The sequence below is a fragment of the Eulemur rufifrons genome, chromosome 7 (genome assembly GCF_041146395.1).
Source record: "Eulemur rufifrons isolate Redbay chromosome 7, OSU_ERuf_1, whole genome shotgun sequence".
In the NCBI taxonomy this organism is placed as follows: Eukaryota; Metazoa; Chordata; class Mammalia; order Primates; family Lemuridae; genus Eulemur; species Eulemur rufifrons.
Window position 1 is genome coordinate 5808118 of NC_090989.1, and position 25632 is coordinate 5833749.

Here is a 25632-nt window from a genome sequence, read left to right on the forward strand (position 1 = left end):
TCAGAGAACTTCATTCAAAGGAAATAAGTAATTAATTTTGTTAATTTTATTAGTACTATTTTTTATTAACAGAAGATCTTATTTTCCTTTCTACCACACATCCATCAACACTCACCTACAACGAGAGAGTTAAAATTCTACAAAATAGGAAACAATCTTTTAAAGTGCTCAGATACATAGGGACCATTTTAGAGAAGCCATAGCATCTAAACAACAGATTATAATAGCTGTATATCCTTGCAAATAAGAACAAAAATCCACCAATCAGTGTCTTTGGAGAGAAAGGCATCACTCCATCACCTTCTCAAAAGTGGGGAGGTCTTGGTCTTCCAGAGGGGGCTGCATCAGGCCACAGAGGAATGGCTTCCCTTCTTAAGAAAGTCCTTTCCTTCCCTATAAACTTCCCATAGTTCCTATCAAGGACTCCGAAAGCCAATGTACCTTTTGCGTTTTTGTTTTTGTTTTGTTGCTGTTGCTTTCCCATCTTTATTAAGATATAACTGATAAAAATTGCATACATTTATGATGTACAATGTGCTATTTTGATGTATGCATATACTGTAAAATGATTACATCAAGCTAATTAACATATCCATCGTCTCACAGGCTTACCATTTTTTTGTGGTGAGAACATTTAAGATCTATCCTCTTTGCAATTTTCCAGTATACAATGCACCATTATTAACTATAGCCACCATGCTGTACAACAGAGCTCCAGAAACTATTCCTCCTGTCTACCTGAAACTTTCTACTCTCACTGACATCTCCCCAACTACCCCCGACTCCCATTCCCTGGTAACCACAATTCCATTATCTGTTTCTATGAGTTTGACTTTTTTATATTCCACATATAAGTGAGATCATTCTGTATTTGTCTGTCTGTGTCTGGCTTATTTCACTTAGCATGATGTCCTCCAGGTTTCTCCATCTTGTCACAAATGACAGAATTTTCTTTGTTTTTTGGTTTTTGGGTTTTTTAATTTTTGTTCCTCATGCTACCTAAGAAGGATTGTCTTCTTTTTTAAGGCTGAATAGTATTCCATTGTGCATATGTACCGCACTTTATGTATTTTTTTGCTGACGGTCACATAGGCTGATTTCTTACCTTGGCTATTGTAAATAATGCTGCAATGAACGGAGAACACTTGGACACAACTGATTTCGTTTCCTTTGGATGTGGACCCAGCAATGGGATTGCTGGATCATGTGGCAGTTCTATTGTTAATTTGGGGGGGAACCCCATACTGGTTTCCATGATGGCTGTACCAATTTACACACCCACCAACAGTGCGTGAGGGTCCTCTTTTCCGCACATCCTTGCCAGTGCTGGTCTTTCATCCTTTTTGTAATAGCCATTCTAACAGGTGGGAGGTGAGACCTCATGGTGGTTAATGCATTTTTGGAAAGAGCTGACAAGCTCATTAACTTCAATTGCTCATAGCAAAAGTTCAAACATATAAACAACTCTATATGAACAAAAAAATTACCTTTTTCCTCTCTCCTGGAGACACAACAGCAGCAGAATATTATAATCAAAACAATTATCAGGATCAAAAGCAATGAAAACGATACTGCAAGTAGAACTATGGCCCAGGTAGGCAATGATGTATCTGGATTATCAATACTGCCTATAAGGTCAAAAGGAGGAAAAAAATATTTCAGTGATACTTGCACGGTCTAGACTCACAGATTCTGCCACACTATAAATTATTGTTTTCTAATAATATGACAACAATTACAATTCCACCTGCTACAGCTAAGTGTCACCAGCTAACTTCCCTTTAGTGTATTTAATTACTCAAAACTCTACAGTATCTTCCATCATAATATTTATTCCTGCCAGTAAATAACTGCTTAGTCACCTGGTGCAGGTGTTAGCTGGTTAACACCTCTAGCATTCCTGAGAGATAGGTGAGGCTGGGCCGGCTGGCAACTCCCATGGTGGCAGGAGTGATGTCACGCTCAGACATCCTCTAGTCAAGAAATACTTATTGGGAAGCTACTGCTGGACTAGACTGGAAGAGTGACATTCGATTCTTGCTTCCATGTCCCCAACCCATTGACAGTCCAGAGCCCAAAGGAAATCAGCACAAACGGAGGGAGGGTGACCTCTAAAGGAACTTAGGCACGTGGCTTTTACTGCAGCCCCACCCAAACCCCACGGCCAAACTCATTCCTCACACGGCAATTGCACTTTCCACAGATCCTCAGGAGCCACCTTGCTTAGCATCTGCTTTGCCCTCTAATTTCATCCAGTAGCCATGCAGTTGGGAGAGAAAAAGGGTAAGGTAAGGCAGAGCGAGCAGGAAATAAAAGAGAGGTGGGGAGAGAAGGAGAGAGAGAAGAAAAAGCCATTTTGATTTTTTGCTATCGTGTCTTAGCCAGAGCTATCCAGTACTGCCTTCATGTGGTTATGTAAACTCAAATTTAAATTAATTAAAATTATGTGTGATTAAATATCAGTGCCTTGGTTGCAGTAGACATAGTTCAAATCCTCAATCGCTGCAGAGGTAGAACATTTCCATCGTCACAGAAAGTCCTGTTGGATAGTGCCATCTAATTGCTGGCTTATGGAACTACAGATGTTCCCAAGTCCTTATCTGACATTTTGCTCCTCCCTACTGAACCACGCTGAAGTCACACTACAAACATTTAAGTTGATCTGTTTAACTGTGAATTGCTATTCAACACAAGTCTGTCACTCAACCCTGAGTGCTTGGGTGGTATCTCAATGTAAATGCATACTATTTTATTAGATGCTAGTCATTAGAAAATATTAAAATAATACATTTCCTATGAAGGACAGGGGGTTTGCTTTGAAATCAACAGCCACTCACCACTTTGGAACCAGAAGCTAGAGTTGAAAAACAGCCTTTGGATGTTCTTCCTTAGAATTTCCCTTGAAAATTTACTTCGCAAGTGTAGTTTGCTATTCCTGGGTCAGAGTTACATGCTCAGAGATAAGTTATAGGAATGGTTAGAGAGGATCACTCATGCCCTGGTGTCTACACTCCTCAACCACCCAAATGCTGACTCACAGGCAAGGATCTAACTGCAGAGTAATCCACAGGATTGTCCAAAAACAAGTGCTAAAATTCAGGGAAAGCCATGCTTTGAAGAATTATATATTATAAATTTGTCTTTTGCCCTTTGTGCAAAGCTTCTCTACATTACCTGAGGTGGTTTTCAAAGTTTTCTCTTAAGGCATTAAGAAATGCTAAATGATTTCAAGTTTCCTTTTTTTTAATATCTCACATTTGTTGTCATCTCAAATGTCTATGAAATCAACTGTTGTTGCTTTCATTTCTTCCTTACATCTGCTACTATCTACACTGGACTTAGTCCCCTCAAGATCACAGGCTATGTCTTATTCTTCTTATATCCCAAGCACCTGGAACATATTAGGAACAAGGGATGGATGGATGGAAGGATGGATGGATGGATGGATGAATTTATAAATGGATGGATGGATGCATGGAGATACAGATGAAGAGGCTGAGTTCCTTTCCAGCTCTTCATGGAGAAGTCTATGACCAGGCAGTCAATCGCAGCTGCACCAGACCTACTGCTCACCTTTCTCCCCATACTGAGATTCCCAGAGCAGAATTGTAGGATTGTAGGAAATCCAAACTGCTTTCCTAATGTTGTCTATGTCCACTTTACCCACCATCTTTCTGACATGAGCTGGGATATATAGAGAGACAGGAAAAGGGTTCGCCCAAAAAAGGTGAAGGGGGAGGGAACAGGATTGTATATATACCCTTCCCATTCCACACCTCCCCAGCCCCAGAATTAGAGCCCTAACACAAGCCAGTCCCTTCACAGAGAGCAAGTGTATCCCCTTTCTCCACAAAGGGCAGACTCCCAAGCATCAGCTGGAGTCCTCGTTGCACATGTAGATTCAACTCCCACCTCCAGTGATGCAGAGTCAGAGGATCTGGAATGGCCTCTCTCGTGATTCCGATGTGGGTTTGTGACCCACACTTTGGCAATCCCCAAAATGCAGCCAAAATGCAACACTGCCCAAGCAACAACCCAAAATACAGGGTGTCCCCATATGCCCCCTACCACAGGTGTGGTAATAAAATGATGAAGCCCAGACCTACACATAACGATATCATAAGTTATACGATATAATGATATCTACCATCTGGAGTTGAAATCAGACCACTGTGTGGAAGCTTCGTGACTGGCCAAGAGCTTTGGGCTTCCTGTCAGTGGAGCCCATCAAATCCCATGGCCGCTGTTCACGTGCCCTATTACCTTGGCATCTGGCTTGTCTGCCAGAAATAGCTCTTATCCCACCGGGCTGTTCAGGAGTGTGTGTGAAAGTTTGGAGAATGCTGTAAGGCTGCGGTCCCCAACCCCCAGGCCACAGACTGCTACCAGTCCGTGGCCTGTTAGGAACCGGGCTGTACAGCAGGAGGTGAGTGGCGGGCCGTGGGCAAGCAAGCAAAGCTTCATTTGTGTTTACAGCCGCTCCCCATCACTTGCATCCCTGCATAAGCTCCGCCTCCTGTCAGATCAGCGGTGGCATTAGATTCTCATAGGAGCTTGAACCCTACTGTAAACTGCGCATCCGAGGGATCTAGGTTGCATGCTCCTTATGAGAATCTAATGCCTGATGATCTGAGGTGGAGCTGAGGAGGTGATGCTAGCACTGGGGAGCAGCTGCAAATACAGATCATCATTCGCAGAGAGGTTTGCACAATAAATGCAATGGGCTTGAATCATTCCCAAACCATCCACACCCTGGGTCTGTGGGAAAAGGAAAAATTGTCTTCCGTGAAACTGGTCCCTGGTGCCAAAAAGTTGAGGACCACTGCTGTAAGGCACAATGCATGAGTTCAAGATTGCCGCGATCATCCTAAATCTAGTTTCATGGACTCTTTTGCAAACTGAAGTTTGAAAATACCACAAGCTTTCACAATAAGGGAGCAGGCTGGGGTTAAAGATTAAGGTCTAGATCAAGATTTAAGAGATTGGCTTGAAATTCTCACTGGCATAAGACAACATGCTTATTGACTTACTCAAACATTCCCTAGCAGGGCCTTTTCTTCCCCACTGGAGAGAAATATTAGCATATTAGCGTGCCGACCTTGTGTCAACTTCTTGGGTCTGGACATAACAACCTTTAATCTAGCACTACTTTATCCTCAGGGAGTGCCTGTTTAAAGGAAGGGGAGGGCCCCTTCACTACAGGTGAGTCCATGACATTGTGGCTTTACACACTCTCTTGTCCTCAGATTTAACCACGAAGTTCAGCAAAGTGATGCCTACACTGTTACAGGGCCTGAACTCTGACCCAAATGGCAACTGGTACCAGGAACCACATTGCTCATTCTTTCACTTCCTACTTGCTGTGACCACACTCCATTGGAAGGCAAATCTCCCAGGGAGTTTCACACCCAGGTGAGATTTAAGCTTAAGTCTCCCTCTAATCCAGTGGAGCCCAAAGTGTCGTGTATGAGCCAGGAAGAGGCATGACTTTGTGCTGGAGCTACACAGGTGAACCTTTCTTATTTTGATAACCATTTTAATTTATCATATATTACATATGTATACACACATTATCTCTCTCTCTATATATATACATATATATGTGTGTATGTGTATATATCATGGATATTTTTCTTTAGTATGAGGCTTTTTTAAATTAGTGCATTTACAGTAGATTGAAAAAATAAATAATAGCCATATATTGATAAGTCAGAGATCATGACAGTGAACAGAAAAAACAGACTCTTGGAATGATCTCATCCACAATCCAACCTCTTCATTATGCAGCTAAGACACCAGGACAAAGAGGCTGAACTTTGTGGTGCTAGATCTCCAAGTTCAACACCACTTGCCTTCCTCCCTATGTTCCTTCACACCAGTTTGCTGTTAGGGCCGCATTACTGACTTTACTGTGTACTTTAATCTCAGCTTCGAGATTGTCCTTTCCCCATCTGTGAAGAAAAGGAAAATAGTATTTCCCAGATGCTCTCAAAGGAATGCACAGAGTTTTTAAGAGTGCATAAAATTTCTTAAACTCAAGTGTATTAACACAAAATGTCACCAGCAGCACGTGCAAAGGATGTTCCTGTGCCCATTGGAGGGGACACAGGAGATCTCTGAATCGATAAAATAAATGATAATGAATCGCTCACTCTCCTGTCCTATGTGCTCTGGGGCAGGGACAGTTCTAAGTGTTTTAGGCATTTTAACCCACTTAATTCTCACACCAACAACATCCCTATATTATTATCTCAGTTTCATAGATGAGAAAAGTGAGGCTCAGAGAGTGTAAGTAACTTGCCCAAAGTCACACAGCTAATGAGTGGGTGAGTTAGGATCCGAACCCAGGCTGTCTCGTCTACAAGTCTGTGTGGGCAGGAGCACCTGATGAGGCTGGATGAAAGGCAGGGTCTTAGAGCGTTTTTAGCCCAGTAGCCCCCAGTCTTGGCTGCCCATTACAGTAACTTGGGAACTTTTTTTAAAATCACAATTCCCAGGCTCCATGAAGACCAACAAAACTAGAACCTCCGGGGAGCGGCCTGAGCATCTGCACATGTGTTAAGGCTCCTCCAGCGACGGTGACACACAGAGAACTTCTATTCTCCTCCTGCCCGTTTTACAAGTGAGAAAACTGAGCCCGAAGGTCAGTGACTTGTCCAAAGTTGCACCATCGGCGCCAGAGCAAAGACACAGAACCGTCCTTCCACCACTCTTCCCTGCCTTCCAAATTGTCACTTCTCAAAAAAATGAGATTATAACCAGAAATCACCACATCCTACATGGTGCTAGAAATACCGCTTCACTTAATCGTTCCGCAACTTAGACACAAATAAGTGCACAAAGAGGACATCCCAGAGGGGCGCAGATGGCACTGACAGGGGCGCGAGGGGTCCTCCCTCTCCAGTTTTAGGTGTGCCCGCAATGAGCAAGGCTCATATTACTTCTGTAACAAAAAATACTCCTGCCCCCACCCCTGTTGAAATTAAAAATAATAAATTTTTAAAAAGACAATTGCTTTCTAGAAAAACAGATCTGAAGATAAGTGTTCACCCTTTCAATATGCTTTTCTTTAAAGAAGCCTTTTGAACTATGAACCAGCAAGGACTTTCTACAACCTTTTGGCTTGACCACCTGGTCAGGCTTCCTAATCTACTATTGTCATTCTGTTTTAAATGGCATTCAGGCTTCATTCTGGAAATGAAAACAAATTTCTTGCACTTCTAGGAAATGGGTGGAAAAATCGAAGTTTATCCCATTCCCGAAGAAGCCAAAACAGGCCCAGCCTCACTGGCTCTCTGTAAGCCCGGCCTGGCCGTGCTCCTTAAAGCTTCCTCTGGTCACCAGCTCCGCGAGCCAAGGCTGCAATGAGGTCTTCGGCTAATAAAACTTCCATAAAACACACAACACGCAGCCAGCACCAGCTGCTCCAGACCTTGATGAATAATTTAGAAACAAATTACCCTTTTCCAAATGAGTCCAATAAAGCCAGACTCACCGCAGGGCACCCACTGGCCTTAGCTCCCCGCCCGTCACGCCTCTAGCTACCGTGATTAAGGCGCCAGCCCTAGTCCAAGAAGAATTCAGCTGAATTAAACCTGATTAAGGGAAATGAAGTGTCCCTTCCTTTTCCCTTCCCCTACAAAGGAAAAAAGGTGCAGGCAAGCTAATCTCTAAAATCCATTTCCATGGGCTACCACCAATCAGGCCGGAGCTCTGGCCACATCATTACCTTGTTAAGACGTGCGCTTTAGACAGTTTCACCCATTGAGTGTCAATGCAAATTTTTAAATCTTCCCTTTCAAAGCCTGGACCATAATTTATCATATTTAGATAGCTTAAAATATATTTAAGGTTGGCTCCTTGGAGAAATGGCTGATTCCAGGCTGGGACAGGGGAATACAAAGTTGAGTCTGGGATATCTCGTTGGACCAAGTGCTCAAAAACTAAGAGGGGCATGCCAGAAGGACACCAGAGCCAACCTGAAGGGATTCCCAGGGAAGTTTCTTCTCGATGGAACAAGGCCAACTACTAAACAAGGCAAGAGTGATGGAAGCAGGAAATCACTCTTACAACCACCATAGACATAGTTAATTCAGGCAATGACATAATGAATGCAAGTTATTTGTTGAAAGACTGTGGGCAAACAGGATACTCCCACAGTATCTACAGCTTACATATTAATTATAAAGGCCAAAAGTACCTTAACAATGAAGAAATCTGGGAGATGCCACCTTAACCGAACCATAAACTTACTACCAACAAGAGAGAAAATTGTCACCCTGTGCCCACATGGCATTGCCTATATCTTGCCAAGAGTGTTTAGCCTAAATCAAAGTGTGTGAGAAAAATTCAGGCAGAGTGAAATTAAGAGACATCTTGCAGAAATAGCCTGGACCCTTCAGAAATGTTTGTATCAGGAAAGATAAAGATAGGAGAATGCCGTGTGATGGTGAAGACAGAGGCCAGGGTGATGCTCCTGCAACCCAAGCCATGTCAAAGGTCGCCAGCAAAGCTCCAGAAGGAAGGGAGAGGCACAGAACGGGTTCTCCCTCACAGCCTCACAGGAACCAACCCTGCTGACAGCTCAGGCTTCCAGCCTCCACAACCATGAGACAATAAATTCCTGTCATTTAAGCCACCCAGTCTGTGGCACTTTGTTACGGCAGCCACAGGACACCCCTATGCCCCCAAGTGGCTGCTCACATGGTGTACAGAGTTGACAGGTGAGCAGATCCTAGAGAAAGGCTGCCCCTGCCATTTTCTCACTCTACAGACACGGGCAACATCTAAACCAGGCTGTCCCTGTCACCATCTTGACAATAGACTAAGAGCAGCACCCACTCACGGGGCTGTCAGGTTAACTTGGTGAATATTTGAGAAGGGCTTAGAATAGTGCCCGATACTCGTAAGTGCTATATAGTGCTGTTTATTATTATTACTACTATTATTTTGCTTTGGTTGTAGCTTTGTTCTGCCCTTTGAAAGACCTCAAGTAAAGGTGTTTTCAGAGCAGGAAAAGTTTATACCAAAAGAAAAGCTCTTCTTAGCTTCTAGGCCCAGCTCTGCCCCCATCAGCTATGTGACCTGGATAGAACCATGGCATTTCTCTAGGTCTCCCTTCCTCTTTTGGAAAATAAAGAAATTAAAGTAAAACCCCAGCGCCCCCCCCCCACCCCCACCCCGTCCAGGCCTACTCGGAGCTCACAGGCTCTATGCAACCTTTCAGGAAACGTGGTTACAGTTTCTGGTATGCCAAGAACCCTACAGGAGATTCTTTGGGGGGATGTGAACATTCAAGTTATGTCACTTAGTCAAGTTAAACAATGTCTAGAGACTCGATACTTTGAAATACATTGTGAATTTGCTGGGTAAAAAATGAAGCACCATAATTGCACTGAGTTGGAAGAAATCCAGCAGGACCTGAACACCTTCCTCAAATATTAGGACTTGCTTCCTATTGTCTCAGATGGTGGGGTTAAACTGGAGCAGCGGTGGGTAAGAGCTGGAGGAAAATGTTTAATTCAACTATTAGTCTCTGAATCTGACTCTCTTTTATGATAAACAATCAGCAAGATTCTAAATGGTTTTCAAATGCAATTAGAAAAGAGAAAAATGGGGCCGGGCATGGTGGCTCACGCCTGTAATCCTAGTACTCTGTGAGGCCGAGGCGGGAGGATCGCTCAAGGTCAGGAGTTTGAGACCTGCCTGAGCAAGAGTGAGACCCCGTCTCTACTAAAAAAATACAAAGAAATGATCTGGACAGCTAAAAATATATAGAAAAAATTAGCCAGGCATGGTGGCACATGCCTGTAGTCCCAGCTACTCGGGAGGCTGAGGCAGGAGGATCGCTTAAGCCCAGGAGTTTGAGGTTGCTGTGAGCTAGGCTGATGCCACGGCACTCTAGCTCGGGCAACAGAGTGAGACTCTGTCTCAAAAAAACAAAAAAGAGAAAAGAGAGAAACATTAAGATGGAATTTAATAAGCAGATGAGTTGACAGGGTCATCAAACTAACAGCAGATGTGATTTGCCTTCATTAGCACCCCTACCTGAAAATTAAGGTCGCCATATGATTTTCCTAGGCACTGTTAATGAAGGAGAATGACATCATATATAAGCATGCAATAACACTGTACCTGATATAAAGCACAGTCTCCACTTACCCGGGGAAGGCTGAACCACAGTAAGGTTTACACTTGCAGACTTGTAGGCCTGCAGGGTCCTCAGAGTAGCCACGCAAGTCAGGGTCCCATTGCCCTGTGGCGTGAGAGCCAGGATGCTCAGTGCACTGTGAAGGTCTCCGGGCTCCAGCACAGAGTAATTGCTTGCCTGGCTGACGGGGACGCCGACCTCCCAGGAAAACTCCGGGAGTGGGGTCCAGCCCAAGGCTCGGCAAGTAACATTACAAGGTTCATCCTCAGTGACCACAAGACTAGCACTGGGAATGAGCAACGCTCCCATAACTAAAGGAAAAAGAGAGAAACATTCTGGAGAAATGACGGTGCCTCCCAGGTTTTCTATTTCTTTTCTTTTTTTTTTTTTTTTTTAATTTTTGCTTCAAATCACATTTCATGAGACCTATTTTCCCAACCCCAAAAGGCTGTGTCTATACCAGGAAACCTTAACTCGGGTTTTATCTGTGTCATTTTTTATACCTGCTGAGTTCTCAAAGAAGGGGAAGTTGCTCCCAAGAAAACATAAAATTACATGGAAAATGAACAAATGAAAATCAGGAACCAGAGGAAAATAATTATATGGGAAAGAGAAGGCAGATGTCTGTGCCATAGGAGGCTACACAATCACTGAAGTGGAGCTACAAAATTGCCTTGGGCTGTCCCGGCAGCAAAGGCAAAAAGGGAAACAATCTCCACCTTCTTTTCAATGTAAGGAGGACATATACCAGAGTGGGAGGCAAGTCCGCCCTGGAGTTTTGGTCAGTCAGATTCATTTTATTTATTTTGGAGGTCACATATTTTTTGAACCTAACTTCCTATGATATTGCCTTAAAATATTTCCTGTTACAAATTAAATCAACATCTAATCTAATTACAGAAATAACTAACCCAGATCATATATCAGAATAACTTAGGTAAATTATTTTTAAATTTTTGTTAAGAACCCACTTGCAGAGGGCAGTGTTGACACTGTAAATAGCTCATATGAAAATAGCGCTTGTTTTTACAAGTATTACTGAAATAACCTAAGGATTGGTCCCAGGAAAGACACAGCCTCAGTGAAATGTCCCAATTAAAACACGCTAAAACTGCCGGCTGCACAGTATAGTGGAAAGAACACCAGACTAGGAATCAAAAGATCTATTCTCAATCCTGGCTCTGCCACAAAACTGCCGTCACCTTGGGCAAGTCACGGAAATTGTGGGGTTCCCTGTTCCTTGCCTATCGGGTGAGATGATTCGACCAGATCTGCAGTTCTCAAACATGTCAGTTTCAGTACTGTTTACACTGTTCAAAGTCATCGAGGACTCCAAAGACCTTTCATTTCTGTGGGCTGTACCTATCAATATTTATCACATTCAAAATTAAAATTAAATAATTATTTAAAAATATTGAAACATAACAATAATAATTCATTACATGTTAATTTAGACTAACATATTTTTATGAAAAAGGATTTTATATATATATATTTTTTTTTTTTTTTTTTTTTGAGACAGAGTCTTGCTCTGTTGCCCGGGCTGGAGTGAGTGCCGTGGCGTCAGCCTAGCTCACAGCAACCTCAAACTCCCGGACTTAAGCGATCCTACTGCCTCAGCCTCCCGAGTAGCTGAGACTACAGGCATGTGCCACCATGCCTGGCTAATTTTTTCTATATATATTTTTAGTTGGCCAGATAATTTCTTTCTATTTTTAGTAGAGACGGGGTCTCGCTCTTGCTCAGGCTGGAAAGGATATTTTTAAACCAAAAAAATTAATAAAGAGAGTGACACTGCTTTACACCTATGCAAATCTCTACTGTCTGCTGGATTCCCATATCTGTTTCTTTATTCAATCTGTTGCCATATACTGCTTTCTTTGAAAGATGTAAAGACAATCTAAACTCATATGAATACGTAGCTGAAACAGTGAGGAGGCTTTAATAACTTTTTCAGATAATTGTGGATATTCTTAGATACTCAACAAGTAATGGTTTCTTAAAGGCTGGTTGCACTGTGGAGTCTGGAACTTTCATTCTCGGTTGCATTAAAATCCATTGCACTATCTGGCATTCTGAATGGATCTTTTACCCTTGCGTGATTTTGTATCATTATACTTCAGTCATTTGGAAAATGCTGGTCCACTGAGTTACCCAGACCTTTCCAGTGTGCAGTGGAAAGCTCCCATGCACACTTGTGAGAATGAGAGCAAAAAGGCAGCTCATGTCTTAGTATCATTATGGAAACAGTTGTGACCACACGGGCCGTCCCGAAAGGGTCTAAGGGTGTGCCCAGGAGTCCCCAGACTACTCAGAGCTCGACCAGCTCAGAAAGATCTTTTCACTCTGAAATGTTAGATTTCCAATTATTCCTTTCCTGAAATGCTCTCTTAAAATAGGTAAGGCACTTTGGCTAAATCAAGGGCCACTGTAAATAAAAATAAGTAGAAAAAGGATTTGTTCCTTAAATCTAAAAGGTTTTGTGATTGTTCTTTTGTTTGTTTATTGTTTTGTTTTGTTTAGTGGAGAGGTGGTTTAAGACGACAGGAACTGGGAGGAATGGCATTGCCTCAGTTAGTAACAGAGAATCTTGAACTTAATCAAGTCCTTGTGGCCCGCAAACCGTAAGAGATCTAGAGTTTGGTGTGCAATCAGTTGGTGGACTGAGCCATAAATAGACCAATGGAGCAGTCTGAGACTTTTTTTTTTTCTGTATACAATCAGGATTCCACTTTTCCCCACTGGCTTTCACAAAGGTTATCTGGTGGCATGACAAACACGTCACACAAAAGTGCTTACTGGAGTATTCACATGGATCTTAGATGACTCAGTCTGGAGTTATGTCAGCTCTCTTTATTTTTCTTGTTGACACATAAGGAGGAGGGAAAAACAATCATTGGATAATTCATGGGCGTTTCCTCTTTTTTCAAGATTCTCTCTCCCTTGAGGGAGACCCTGCTGCTCAGAGAACACTTGCTCCTCTGGGAACTAAGTGCCACTCAGACCAATGAAACCAGGACAAAATGACCAAGTTCTGTCCCAGCTCTCTGGGTTCCCTCCGCATGACCTTGGAGGAGCCTTTAACTTCCCTGGACGCCTGTTCTTCCATCTGTATTAACACCAAAAACTACCATAATCACCAATATATCAAAATGCATGTTGAGGGTATTCAGACAAATTGGTAGATTTATGGCTCTGGGAAAAGATGCTACAAAACCACTTGGATTGATGAATTTGATACGTCATAATTGTAGCAATCATAAGCCATGCCTTTGATCCTGTGTGTCCCTGACCGAGGGGTGCCCTCCTGCTCTCTCGTGTCCTCATTTTGCCGACCACCTACATACCTGCACGGCACATCTCAAATGGCACCTTCTCCGTGGAATCACCCACGGAGGCTTTGCTGACTGTCATCTCCCGTCCACTGCACTTGCCGTGGCACTCCAATTATTTGTGTGGCTTGCATTATCCACTCTTCTTTTGAGGTTCTTGAGAACAGGAACTGTGTCTTATTCTATTGATTTTTTTTTTTTTTTTTTTTGAGTGACCCCTAAATGCCTGACACAACGGCATGCTTTCATTGGGAACGCAATCAATAACAGCACGTGGCCACATGGTGATGCTGTGGCTGCTGTGAAGGCTTTACACATCCATGCCCTTGACAGCACAACGGCCGTATGATGAGGGAACTGGAACACAAGGTCATCAAGTAACGTGCCCAAGGTCACGCAGATTGTAATAAAGAGGGAACGTGCACCCAGGCAGCCGGGCCCCCGAGTGTGCACTGCTAACCGCTAGAGCGCTCTGGCTCCCAATTTAATGTGCAGAATTAAGAGAACTTTGGAGTCTTCAAACCATCCTCAGTTTTTCACCTGATCCTCACAGCAAATAGGTGAGGTGGGCAGGAAGCCTTATCTCAATTTTAAAGATGAAGAAATTGGGCCATCCCAAGAGTCTCTCTGGGAGATAACTGGTGAAGTCGAAACCAGAATTTATAACTTTGATTCCTTTTCCTGCATTCTTTCCCTTATACTACAAATTATTGTAACAAAAATCTGGTCATGCAAACTAGGCCAATAGTCTTAGGTAGCCTTATAAGATCATTTATTTAGAAAATATCATTGTGCCCCAACTAAACCACACAAAATTAAAGACACACAAAAGTAAAGGTACACGAATTCAGTTAAATTTCTAAAGTAAAAAAGAATTTTGAAGATACAAATAGAAATAGGTAGAAATGCCTCCACCAAATGTTATCAAATCGGATTTGATAGCAACATGAATATGGACAGAATCTTTGGGAATTTTTTCTAGACAAGTAAATAAATTGATACAAGAAATTATTTCAAAGACATAATGTAGTCTCTTGTCAGAAACACTGCCATAGAAATTAGGAATTCTACTAGTTCCAATGCATCTATATTAGAGTCTAAATATACTTTACAAAAATACAGTGATTCAATTTTGGTGAGACTATTCCAAATCCTTGGAAAGCACTCCTTTACTTTTTTTTATTATGCAACGTGATCTTCAGCACCTCAAAATTATCTTTAAAAATGAAAAATAAGTTACCCCGTATTATAAGTTTTGTATATTCTTGTCTTTTCTCTCAACAACTTGGTGTATTTGGTGAACACACACCTTTGGCTATAATAACCACTGTAGCTGGGGGCAGGGAAGAGAAATAGATTGGGAAATTCCGCTGGGAAGAGGAAAAGTTCAAGCATGCTCCAAAGCTGATAAATGAGTAAGCAAAGAAATGCAGCCAAGTATATGAAAAACCAGAGAAGGGGCAGCGACCGCCAACTATCTCTAAATCAAAGAAAAGTGGCTGCAGCTGGCCCCAGAAGAATTGCAGGATGTATTTCCAGAAAGGCTACTAGATACTGAGATGGATTAGATGGAGAAATGATAAAATTCGTCTCTAACGGTGTTAATAAAGAAAAGAGGAAAGGAAAGAAGGAAATAGAGAGAGAACCAAGCTGGGAAAAGGTAAGGAAGAAAGGGAGTGAGGAAGAAAGGAGAGAAGTCAACAAATTAATAAACATTAGTCCGTTCAGAATAATCCTAAGCCTATTGCCAGCTGGAGGCTGATCATACATGAAAAAAGGAAGTAAGGGAGAGGGGAAAGAGGTGACATATAAACAAAACACAAAACACTCGCCAGTTCAGCATAATTGTAAGTGTAACACCAACCGAAGGTGGACCGTGTGTCATCCCATACGGCATGGACTTCAGAAGGTCCCTGCCGGCCCTCTGACATTTAACCCAACGGACTCCAGATGCTCCGAGTTGGAGCCACCTGCATACACACCTTGGACCGAAAGAAAAGCAGATCCATCCCGGTTACTGTTCTGGAGGCTGCATCTGACCTGCCCCGAATCGTTGAACTGCACGTCGTGGATTACCATCTCAGACACGAAGGTATCGCCCATGTCGTAGCTCTCGGAGGTGAAGCGCTCGTTGGTGATGATGGGCTCTGTGGGCGTCACGCTCAGCACCACGGTGCCCTCCAGAGCCCACATGATGAGCTTCCAGCCCTGGGAGACGGTGCAGTTGAAGCGAGCCTCCGAGCCCTCCAGGACTGTCACATTCTTGGGACCTTCTACAATTTCATAACTGGATCCAGAAGCTGGAAGACAACCAAGTTTTCCAGTTGCTAAATGAATTAATCTACGTAAATCAACTGTATGGTTTCACCCTTCTGTATTCACAGTTGTAACGCCATGGGTGTCCCCATTCGATGGCTCAGACTACATGAGTCCTACTGGTCCTAGCACCAGGCATCCCCTCTTCCAGCAGACACAAGCCACTGGCGTCCCCCCTTTCCACTCCACTCCCCCCAATCCATGGTTGTGCTGGGTTGAGTAGCGTTCCCCAAAAGTTCACGTCCACTGATCCGCAGAGTGTGACCTTTGAAAATACGGTCTTCACAGATGCAAGTAGTTGAGGATCTTAAGATGAAATCAACCTGGATTTAGGATGGACCCTAAATCCAATCATAGGTGTCCCTACAAGAGAAAGGCAGAGGGAGATTTGGGCACAGAAGCACACAGGTAAGAACACATGGGAAGACGGAAGTAGAGATTGGAGTGATACATCTGCAAGCTATGCAAGGCCAGAGATTGCCGGAAACAGACCCTTCCTCTGAGCCTCCGTAAGGAAACAACCCTGTCGCCTAGCACTATCCCAGGACTTGAAGTCATAGCAGTGGAGGAGCTTGGACCCAATCAGACCTTTCCACTCCGAATTCCATGCTCTTTCCCCTCTGATGTCACTCGGACCACACGCCTTGCTTTCTTCTCAACCCTGCATCGGTAAGACTCCAACACATTCTTCTTAGTTTCTGGTGCTGCGTGATCCAGGGCTGTGGCCAGGTAGCCTGCCATATGCATTGGTCGGGTGTCCCCAGATAAGTGCAGCACCCCTTTTCCTTCCGACCTTGCAAGGCCCAGTGATAAAGCTGGTTCTAAAACAGTCTCACCACAGCCCTCGGGGTTTCTGGGGAGGAGCCATCCTGGCGGACACACAGTAACTCACTGACACTTCCCCTGAGTGCAGGGAACACACAGTGGGACGGACCTGCCTCCCTCGGGGGGACTCGCTGGTGGGAGAGAGTGAGCTGCAGGACCCACCACAGCAGGACCCGCATGGTGGCCAGGGTCGAGGAGGGGCCCTGGCTCGGCAGAGGCAGAACTGAGGAAGGCGGAATTCACTAAGCCAACCCGGTGTCCCGGTAAACATGATCCCTACTCTTTGTGTTGTCCCTGGCAAGACAGGAGAAGAGAGAAGCAGTGACTCTAAAACACAACTCAGATCAGGTCTTCTGCCCGACCCCTGGGGCAGGTCTCCCTGCTCCAAGATCCCTTTGATCTTTGATGTAAAAAAAAAAAATCTGAGAAAGGAATGTCAGAACCGATTCCCCAGGGAAGCCACAGCCACTGGGCCAACTCGGCCCTTTCGGTGAACCCCAAAGTGCATGTTAAGAAGAAGGAGGCTGGGCGCAGTGGCTCACGCCTGTAGTCCCAGCACTCGGGAAGCCGAGGTGGGACCATCGCTTGAGGTCAGGAGTTTGAGACCAGCCTGAGCAAGAGCGAGACCCCATCTCTTCTAAAGATAGAAAAATTAGCCGAATGTGGTGGTGCGCACCTGTAGTCCCAGCTACTCAGGAGGCTGAGGCAGGAGGATCACTTGAGCCCAGGAGTTTGAGGTTGTAGTGAGCTATAATGACACCACTGCACTCCAGCCTGGGCAACAAAGCAAGACCCTGCCTCAAAAAAAAAAAAAAAAGAAAGAAAGAAATAAAAAAGAGAAAAGAGGAAGAAGGAGAAGAAAGAGGAGGAAGAGAAAGAGGGGGAAAAAAAGAAATAGCCAAAACTACACCCCACGGAAAGAAGGACAAGCCACTTCTCATTCCTTGCTATAATGACCCAGCTCCTCCTCCACCCCTGCCTCGGGTCATGGCGGTCACATGGTCAGAGCCCCACAGTATGAGGGGCCCCAGGCTGGCCCTCCAAGGACCTCCGCCCAGGCAACTCCAGCAGAATTAGCAAACCCTCTGAAACTGTAGTTCCTTCCACTGTGTTGTGTGAGGTGGTGAGATTATTTCGGTCCCAAGCCAGTCCTTACCTACCCCACAGACTGCACGTGTGACCAAGGAATCATCAGATATTAACACATGCAGCCTCCGTACCCTACGCTGCAGCTGGGGAGGTGGAAGAAAGGGAGGAAGGAAGGAAAGTCCTTGAGTTGGATTTGACCTTTCAATTAAACAGGCGGTACCAGGTACCAAATCCTAAACACCGAGCTGCCCTTACTGTAGGTAAACTGCCTTCTGGCTATCCCTGGAGACTCCGAGGCTGTATTTCTGGTAATCTGAAGTCCTGAACCTCATTCCTCTCTCCTCTGCGTCTTATCAGCGGTGGGATGTGTAACCCTGCCCTACACAGAGCAAATACACGAAAACAGCAAATAAGACCTTTATCAGTGGCCTACCTCACCTCAAAACCTCCCTTTAGCCTTTGCTCCCCCTTCTCCTCTGTAGAGCAAAGAGGCAGACGGGGCAGGGCAGTGAGACAGCTCCCACCCGGGACCCTCCCTGCAGCCACCAGACACTGTCACCCAATACCAGGTCCCAGCCTCTGCCGTCCCTGTGATTCCCTTGTAGGAGGTTATCCACTTGGAAGATTCCGGTTCATGACAACTCTCCCCAGCTCACAAATCCACATCTGTGGCCCTGGCCTCCCGCTTTCTCTCCTGCCCTACCCGGCACCCTGGTGAACGACTGGCTGCCCACCAGGACTGCAAAGATTCCCTTTCTTCCACTCACTCCACCCTAACATCTGCAAAGCTTAAATCACCCACACGGTAGCACGCTTGCCAGCCTCCGTAGCTCCTGCCTGTCCTCCGTAAGTTGACACTAAATACAAGTGTCATTCTTCTGCCACGCCCGCTCTTAGCTCCCGGTCCGGGGCATAAGGGTCTACACCCACTCACCTCTTTCTCCACTATCTTCTTGTCTGGCCTCCCTGGCTACACCTGAGGACCCCTCACCTCTCATGTCTTCCCTGGAGTTTGTAATGAGTGAGAATGTCGGGCCGGAGATGGAGGTGGAAAGTCAGAAAGGAGGAAGGGAAATGAAACGGACAGCAGAAGAGGAGAACGGCTTTGGTGACGCAGCTTCGAAGGAAATGGGAGTCAGGATGTGTCAGACGTGGGGACCCACAGAAGGAAACCAAGAAGCGAGGGAGGGTCCTGGGCTGGCCCGAGACCCCCAGATCTCACTGATGGTGGCAGGAGGAGCCAGTGTCCCACTGAGCCACCCCCAGCACCCTAACCTGTGGCAGCCAGAGGGGGCTTCTCAAAACACAAATCTGAGCTGGGACCCCTTCCCCACCTCCACCTTCTCACTTTGAAAGATCAACATCATTTAGGATAAAAAACAGATAATCCTTAACATTATCACATTTTAAGACCCAACTTAGCCCCACATCAACTTTCTCCCTAGCTTCGATTTGTACCAAACTCCACCCTCCAGTCACTGGACCTTTTTTATTTATCAAACTCACCAACTCTTTCTGGCCTCAGGACCTTTGCACATGCGGTGACCAGCCTGGAGTGCCAGCCTCGCTTGCTCCTCAGCTACTGGCCCCATCATCTCCTCCCCAGGGAAGCCTTCCCAGACTACCCTATCTAGCCTACTATTCTAGAACAGGGTCTCAAAGCAGCAAAGGAATTGTGACAGAGAGGTTTTATATTTATTTTTGCTCACAATTTCATGCTTGTTTTCCTGACCAGGCTCTAAGCTCTGTGTTTGTAAGGACTACGCCTGGTTTTACTTGTCCGAGGGCCTACGACTAAGCGGTGTATAACAAGGGCCCAGTGAATACTCACTGAGTGAACAGTAAGGTGGTTGAGTCCTGTATAGCCCCTTGTACGGTAGGCAGGGTGGAGGGGGGCGGGCTGGGAAGCGCCATGTGGGTGCACACAGAGGCTGCTCTTGGCTATTCGGAGCCAAGTCTATAAATGAAGACGACTCTGCTCACGGGACTTCCCAAGATGAATCATTGGAGAGCTTCAGTGCTCATTACAAATTTGGGGATGACCCCATCTCCCTGGGGGCTCTGGAATTAGCCCATAATACTCTCCTCTCTGAGAATAACCATCTCCAGGCCTCAAGCCAGGGCCTCTCTGCCCTCAAAACAGTACTTAAGGCTCAGCTTCCCCAGGAAAAAGTCTCAGAAACACCAGACCCAGAGTCCATCAGTTGCCCACCAAACCTTTGGAAGAGATTTTCGTCACCATGACCAAAATAGGGCCCTATGGTACCTTGTGCCCAAGATGTATATCGAGGGTGGTTTGCTAACCCCACCCTCAGCCCCTAAGCTCTACAGAAGCAGGGACCTTGTTTTCCCCTCCACTCTGCAAACAGTTGTTTGCAAGCACCCCCGGAGCGCCTTGCACTGTTTACCATAACGACTTCTAAACATCTTTGCCCCCAAACGCAGTTTGACACCACAGCCTGGCGCTCATAGACTAATGTATAAATGCATCCAAACCAAGATCTCACAAAACAGTTCTGCATGCAACACACTCTGATATTTCCTGTTCTATTTTATTCCATTTTATTGGACCAGAGTTCTAAAACACACTGTGTAGCCATCCAAAATAGAGAACACACGTAAAGTACAGAACAAGCAAAACTCGTCCGTGCAGTGAGAAGTCAGAACGATGGTCCCTCTGGGGAGGGGCGGGAAGACACCGGAAGGAGCTGCTCGTGGAATGTTTCTGTCTCAACATCAATCACACGAATGTGCCCAGTTTGTGGAAACTCATGGAGCTAAACCTTTAGGACATGTGCCCTTTCCTGTATGTATTTAATATATTATTCCTCAACACACGCCTTCAAATCACTGCAGTAAAGAACGCAAGAGGGGTTTATAATCTAGCCCAGGAAGACTCACACCCCTGCAGCAATGGAACCGAGACAAGAGCTACTTAAAGCTAAACCTGGTTGTACAGACTCCAGCCCCACCAAGGAGCCTCCAGCCTGCACGCTGTGTCTTTTGCAAAGCAGAGTCTGTGCAGGAGACCCAGGCCTTGCACACCCTGGAGTCCATTCCCACCGACACCTGGGCTGGTGAGGGAGGGGAGGCGCCGCAGGCAACAGGCTCCTCACCCAGTCAATAAACAGGAACCGGGATTCTCAGCCTGAGAACTACAGGGTCCGGTGGGCTTCAGGGCGGAGGTGATGTATGAGGCAGGTCTTCCTTGGAGGGCAGAAAAAGACCTCTTCAGGTGAAAACCCAGGTGGGGGAGGGGACATCTCAACAGGTGCAAGAACTTGTGGGAAGGAACCTGAGGCAGGCTCCCAGGACAGTGATGATGGTGGGGGTTCCAGAGCACCTGGAGTCCGGATGCTGCAGGAGGAAACAGACCCCCCCGAAGAGATGGCCAAGGGAAGGGACGCAGCGAGAAATGCCTAAGGAAGACGCTCTGGCAGCTGCGTGCCCCGGCAGCCCCTCTGGGCATGGTCCAACTGGGTGCCCACGAACAGTCCAGGTGACCCCTACCTGCCAGCCCGGCCAGGACGCCCAGCACGGTCAGGAAGCCTTCCCAGCTGCCCTGCATCTCCGCATGGTCTTCCTCGCCCTGGGAAAATAAAGCAAGCAGGTAAAAGCCCACACTGATGAGTGTCTGCCCTGCAGAGGTCTTCTGTGCCCTGCCAGCTCACGTGTGCCCATGGACACGGCGCATCCACGTGTCTCAGGGTGGTCGGCAGCATCCTCCCCTGGGAATGCGTCAGAAAAGCGTGCTCTTGGTCCCACCTCGGACCACCACCTCTGGGGGATGCGCCCAGCAATCCGTATTTAAACAAGCCTCCTGGGAGACTCTGGTGCTCGCCAAGTCTGAGAATCACTGAATTAATGATCTCACTCCCCGGTAAACTCGCATACACATGGGGGTGCAGAGGGAGCAGCCTTAGCTCTGAGCTGCTGACCAGACTGCATGGCCTGGGCTCGCTGCTACTCATTTCAGTCCCTCGTCACTGAGAAAACCATCCTGCCACGCTTGAGCTCACATTCTCCAAAGGGAAGACAAGCAGCACAATGAATAAATACATTACACAGCCTATTAGAAGGTGGCAGAAGGTGTGGAGAAAATAGAAAGAGGGGGTGTGCGGGGGGTGGGTTGGCTATCACTTCTGCAGGGTGGTCAGAGACAGGCTCCTGAGAAGCTGCGCTAGGGACAGTGATGAGGTGGGTCCATGGCCACCTCCCCCGACATCTATGGGAAGAGCTCTCCCTGCAGAGGAAGCCACAGGGGCAAAGGCCCTGGGGTGGGACCATATCTGGCACATCTGAGGAAGTGCAGAGAGGGCTCATGGCAGAGTGTGGGGGTGAGGGGTAAGGTCAGAGTTAGGGAGGTCAAGGTGGATTGGGTTAGGCCTGGCCGGCTGCCCTGCCTTTGAGGATTCTGCCGTGTACACCTCTTGGTCCTTCCTTCCAATCCCCTCTGTTCTTTGATGACCCTCCTGCTCCCCTGCAGCCCTGCATTTTTTCTCTTTGCCTTTCCCTTCTCCCCTGGGACTGGCCTATTCAAGGCACTCGCCACTACTGCTTGGTCTCACTGGAACATTTAGGGCTAAATCACCTCTGTGCTGGCACACCAGGACCTGTCTGCAAAAACAATGCTCCTCGGCCTCAGGAAAGGGTCTCCTCATTTCAAACAGCCCTCCACCCCCTCGACGCGTGCAGCCCAGTGACCCGGGTGGTTCTCACGTTGGCTGTCGCATCCACACAGATGTCACAGCCCTGCTAGGGGAAGCCACCTGTCTCTCTGAAATAGGAGGTGCCAAGTCCCATCGGAGACCCCAAAGTGAGATTTTATAATGTGTTGACACACATCCAGGGCTCCGATCTGTCTTCTCGGGCAGGCCCTAGAAGGCAGACCCCACAGCCAACCCAGAAGCAGAAATACGAGAACTGAAATCAGGATGGGAAACAACTGCCACACATCAGCCCGCGGATATCTCACCGAGTTGCTGAATAAAACAGAGTGAGAGTGAGAGTGAGAAGGGTCGCAAAGATGCTCGAGCCCACACCCCATGCTGGACATGCACGAAGGCACGTTTCTGGGCATTCACTGCTCTCGAGGAGGAGCGTGGAGTTTCCACCCCTCGTTTCTATCATGTCTTTGGAAAGCAAAAGTGAGCAGGTGCACTAAACTATATGCATGCCATAATTTAAGGTTTGAAATAACTGTGCCGCAGTACCATTCACACTGTGGAACCTAGCCCCTTGTAATAGTCTGAAATAGACTCAGCAAATCCTTAAAAATAGATTGCAATAGCAAGTCAGGCAGCAGCTGCACACAACCAAAATGAAATCGCAGCCTCCCGAGATTGACCCGAGATCCAGGATCATTAAGTGCCAAATAAATCATTTACCAATTTTCAAGCTTCAATTAACACAACTCCAGAAGCAAACTGCTCTACCAGTCACCTGGAACTCCAGGCTCTGGCAGAGAAAGGAGGAAAAGTGAAGCCGTCTCATTATGAAAGTTTACACATTTTACCGAAAGCAATCATACCAAGCGTGGACCTGGCATTGTTGAAACTGCAGCAATAGATTAAGGTCCATCAGGAAATACTTCTCGTCACTGATAAGCAAGTAGAGGCAGACGCAGACGGAAAACAGATCACTTAACTCATTAAACGCTCGTTCTGCCAACAGCCTCACACGACATTTAATCTCTGCGAGAGAGAAGAGTCCGGCAGAACCCACAGGGCAGGCGGTGTGGGGACACGCTGGGAGCCCCGGGAACTGAGTCACAAGATTACTACCACATGGATTTATGAGAGGGTGGCATTTGAAGGGTGTGTGCAGTTGGGACATTGTCACAAAGCTGACTTCAAGTTTAACTGAAACCAGATAAATTGCTTTGATTAAATGAGAACATACGCCAGGTATTGCTCATTAATATCTCTGTGGGGTAGTTTGAGCAGGACCCGAGATTTAACTTCTCATTCATTTCATTATGGAACACTTGAAGTACCTACTTTGAGTTAAAAAACTGCAAAGTCTTCTTAAAGTCCTCAGTCTTATCAGATTGTAGGAAACATGCAGGATTTAACCCCCACACCAATTCCCAAAGACTCCAGCTCCGTGTGCCCCTCCATTCAGGGCCCGCCTTCTCAGAACTTCCAGAAACTTCAGAAGGATTCTGCATTCCATGAGCCCTTCCCTTTGGAAAGGAACGAGTCTGTCCAGGGGACAGCATGGGTCCTGCGTCACAGTGATTTTCCAGCGTTTGACTCCTGACTCCCCAAATTCCAGCTCAGTCTGAGCTTTCAGCCCATCCCCAAGTGACACGCACTAATGAGAAATCGTCTCACATTTCTGAGCTCTCAGAGAAGCCCACTCCTTTAATTTTTAATTCTGTGGAAGCTGCAAGACAAAGATCACGTGTGTGAACTCCCAGCTCTTTCCCCGGAACCCAGCCGCCTTCCGGGGCCTGTGGAGAAGCCCAGGAGGCAAAGGCCCGGCACAGGAGGGCCGCAGACCCGACTTGTCTTACCTCAGACAGGTAAATCTCTTCCTCGGGGCTTCAGCGAAGGTCCTCCGCTTCCTGAAGGCCTCTTGGCTGCTGTCCGCTCTCCACACAAAGGTGGGAACGGATTCTGTCCGGCCACTAGAGATCCTGATCCCTCCTCAGCTGGGAACCGGAAGTTCTCACGCAGTGGCTCTGTCAGGTCACGGGCTGTGTTAGACACACAGAAGGGCCCCCCCACGGGCCCCACACACCAGGAAGGTGTGAGCGCTTGAGAGGGCAGCTTTCCTCGTTAATCATCAGCCAGCCCCACAGGCCGCAGACACAGGAAGTGCAGGCCCAGGCTGGGCGTGCAAGGGTCTCCGGCCGCCCGTCCTCCCGGCTGGGCCTCAACGGCCTCTTCCTCCTCTTCCTCCTGGCAAACTTCCTCCAGTCCTCCAGAGCCCAGACCCCGCTCAGTCCCACCCTGGCCCCACTGTTGGCTCCCACCAGCGCCCACAGAGGCTGGCCAGCCGGCCTGTAAAGGCCCAGGGGCTGGAGAAACCGGTTCCTTCTCCCAGCCAGCCACCTGGATATCCACAGGAACAAGTCCTTTTAAGAAAGAAAAAATGTCCTGAGGGTGAAGTCCTCTGGAACGTTGTGACAGCCTTGGGACTGAAGCACAGTGTGCTGTGGACGTTCGCCTGAGAACTGCTGGGGAGGGCAGGTTCCCGGCGCCTTGGCTCTGCAGAGCCCGTGACTGTTTCTGGAAAAGCCTGTCTCCTCAAACCCTGGGAGTCAGCACTGTGTTCAACTGTCTGCTTTTTTATCAGGTCTTTGTGAATACCTGGCTTGTCACCCCCCTTCCATTTTAATCTTGTCAGGGGACTCAGAGTCAAGGGCATCTGCACATAATAGGCACTATATACATTGTAGCTCACATAAAGTGAGACACATTTGCATGCATTGCAATGCAGGTAAAAAATAAATTTAAAAAATTGAAAAATAAAAATAAAGTAAGACCCAAAAGCAAATAAATGGGGGCAGAGGAGATAGAATCCTGTTCCTTCCGTTGGAGGGGATCAGAACACACCACCCAAAATATGCCACTTTGGCACAGAGATTAAGTTGGAAACAATTGAGATTCAAGAGATGCAAAAAAAAAAAAAAAAAAAAAGCCTTCTCAGAACTTCCCTTATGTGACTAAAAGCAGAAACTTCTGGGAAGTAAAGCTGCCATAAATTTCTCTTCAGGGTGGCTCTACTCCCAGAAAAGAGAATGAGAATAAAACCTGCCCAAAACCCCTTCTCCAGGGGAGCATCATGACCTTGAAGAGGACAGAAAAACCATTTGCAAATGTTATCACCAACATTTTTATTTCTCATCCGTTCTGCTAAAAACCCGTTTGTCTCTCCTAAAGAAACCCATTTGTTCTTCCCATGAGAAGCCTT

The 25632-nt window shown here is 46.4% G+C and overlaps 1 protein-coding gene across 4 annotated transcripts in view; it reads right to left on the reverse strand.

Moving 5' to 3' along the window:
* The window catches only part of IGSF5 (immunoglobulin superfamily member 5), a 42226-nt gene extending 17837 nt beyond the window's left edge, over positions 1-24389 (reverse strand). For 2 of the 4 annotated variants that reach the window (XR_011233873.1, XM_069472271.1), the window contains exons 1-5: positions 24230-24389; positions 21223-21301; positions 15465-15782; positions 10162-10461; positions 1488-1628 (exon numbers count right to left, since the gene is read on the reverse strand). Coding sequence is in view for 3 of the 4 variants with exons in the window: in XM_069472271.1 (XP_069328372.1) it covers positions 1488-1628; positions 10162-10461; positions 15465-15782; positions 21223-21280 (817 nt within the window). In the remaining variant the exon portion in view is untranslated. The remainder of the gene's footprint in view (positions 1-1487; positions 1629-10161; positions 10462-15464; positions 15783-21222; positions 21302-24229) is intronic. The other 2 variants (XM_069472272.1, XM_069472273.1) reach the window with 2 other exon arrangements.
* Positions 24390-25632: the final 1243 nt, after the last annotated feature.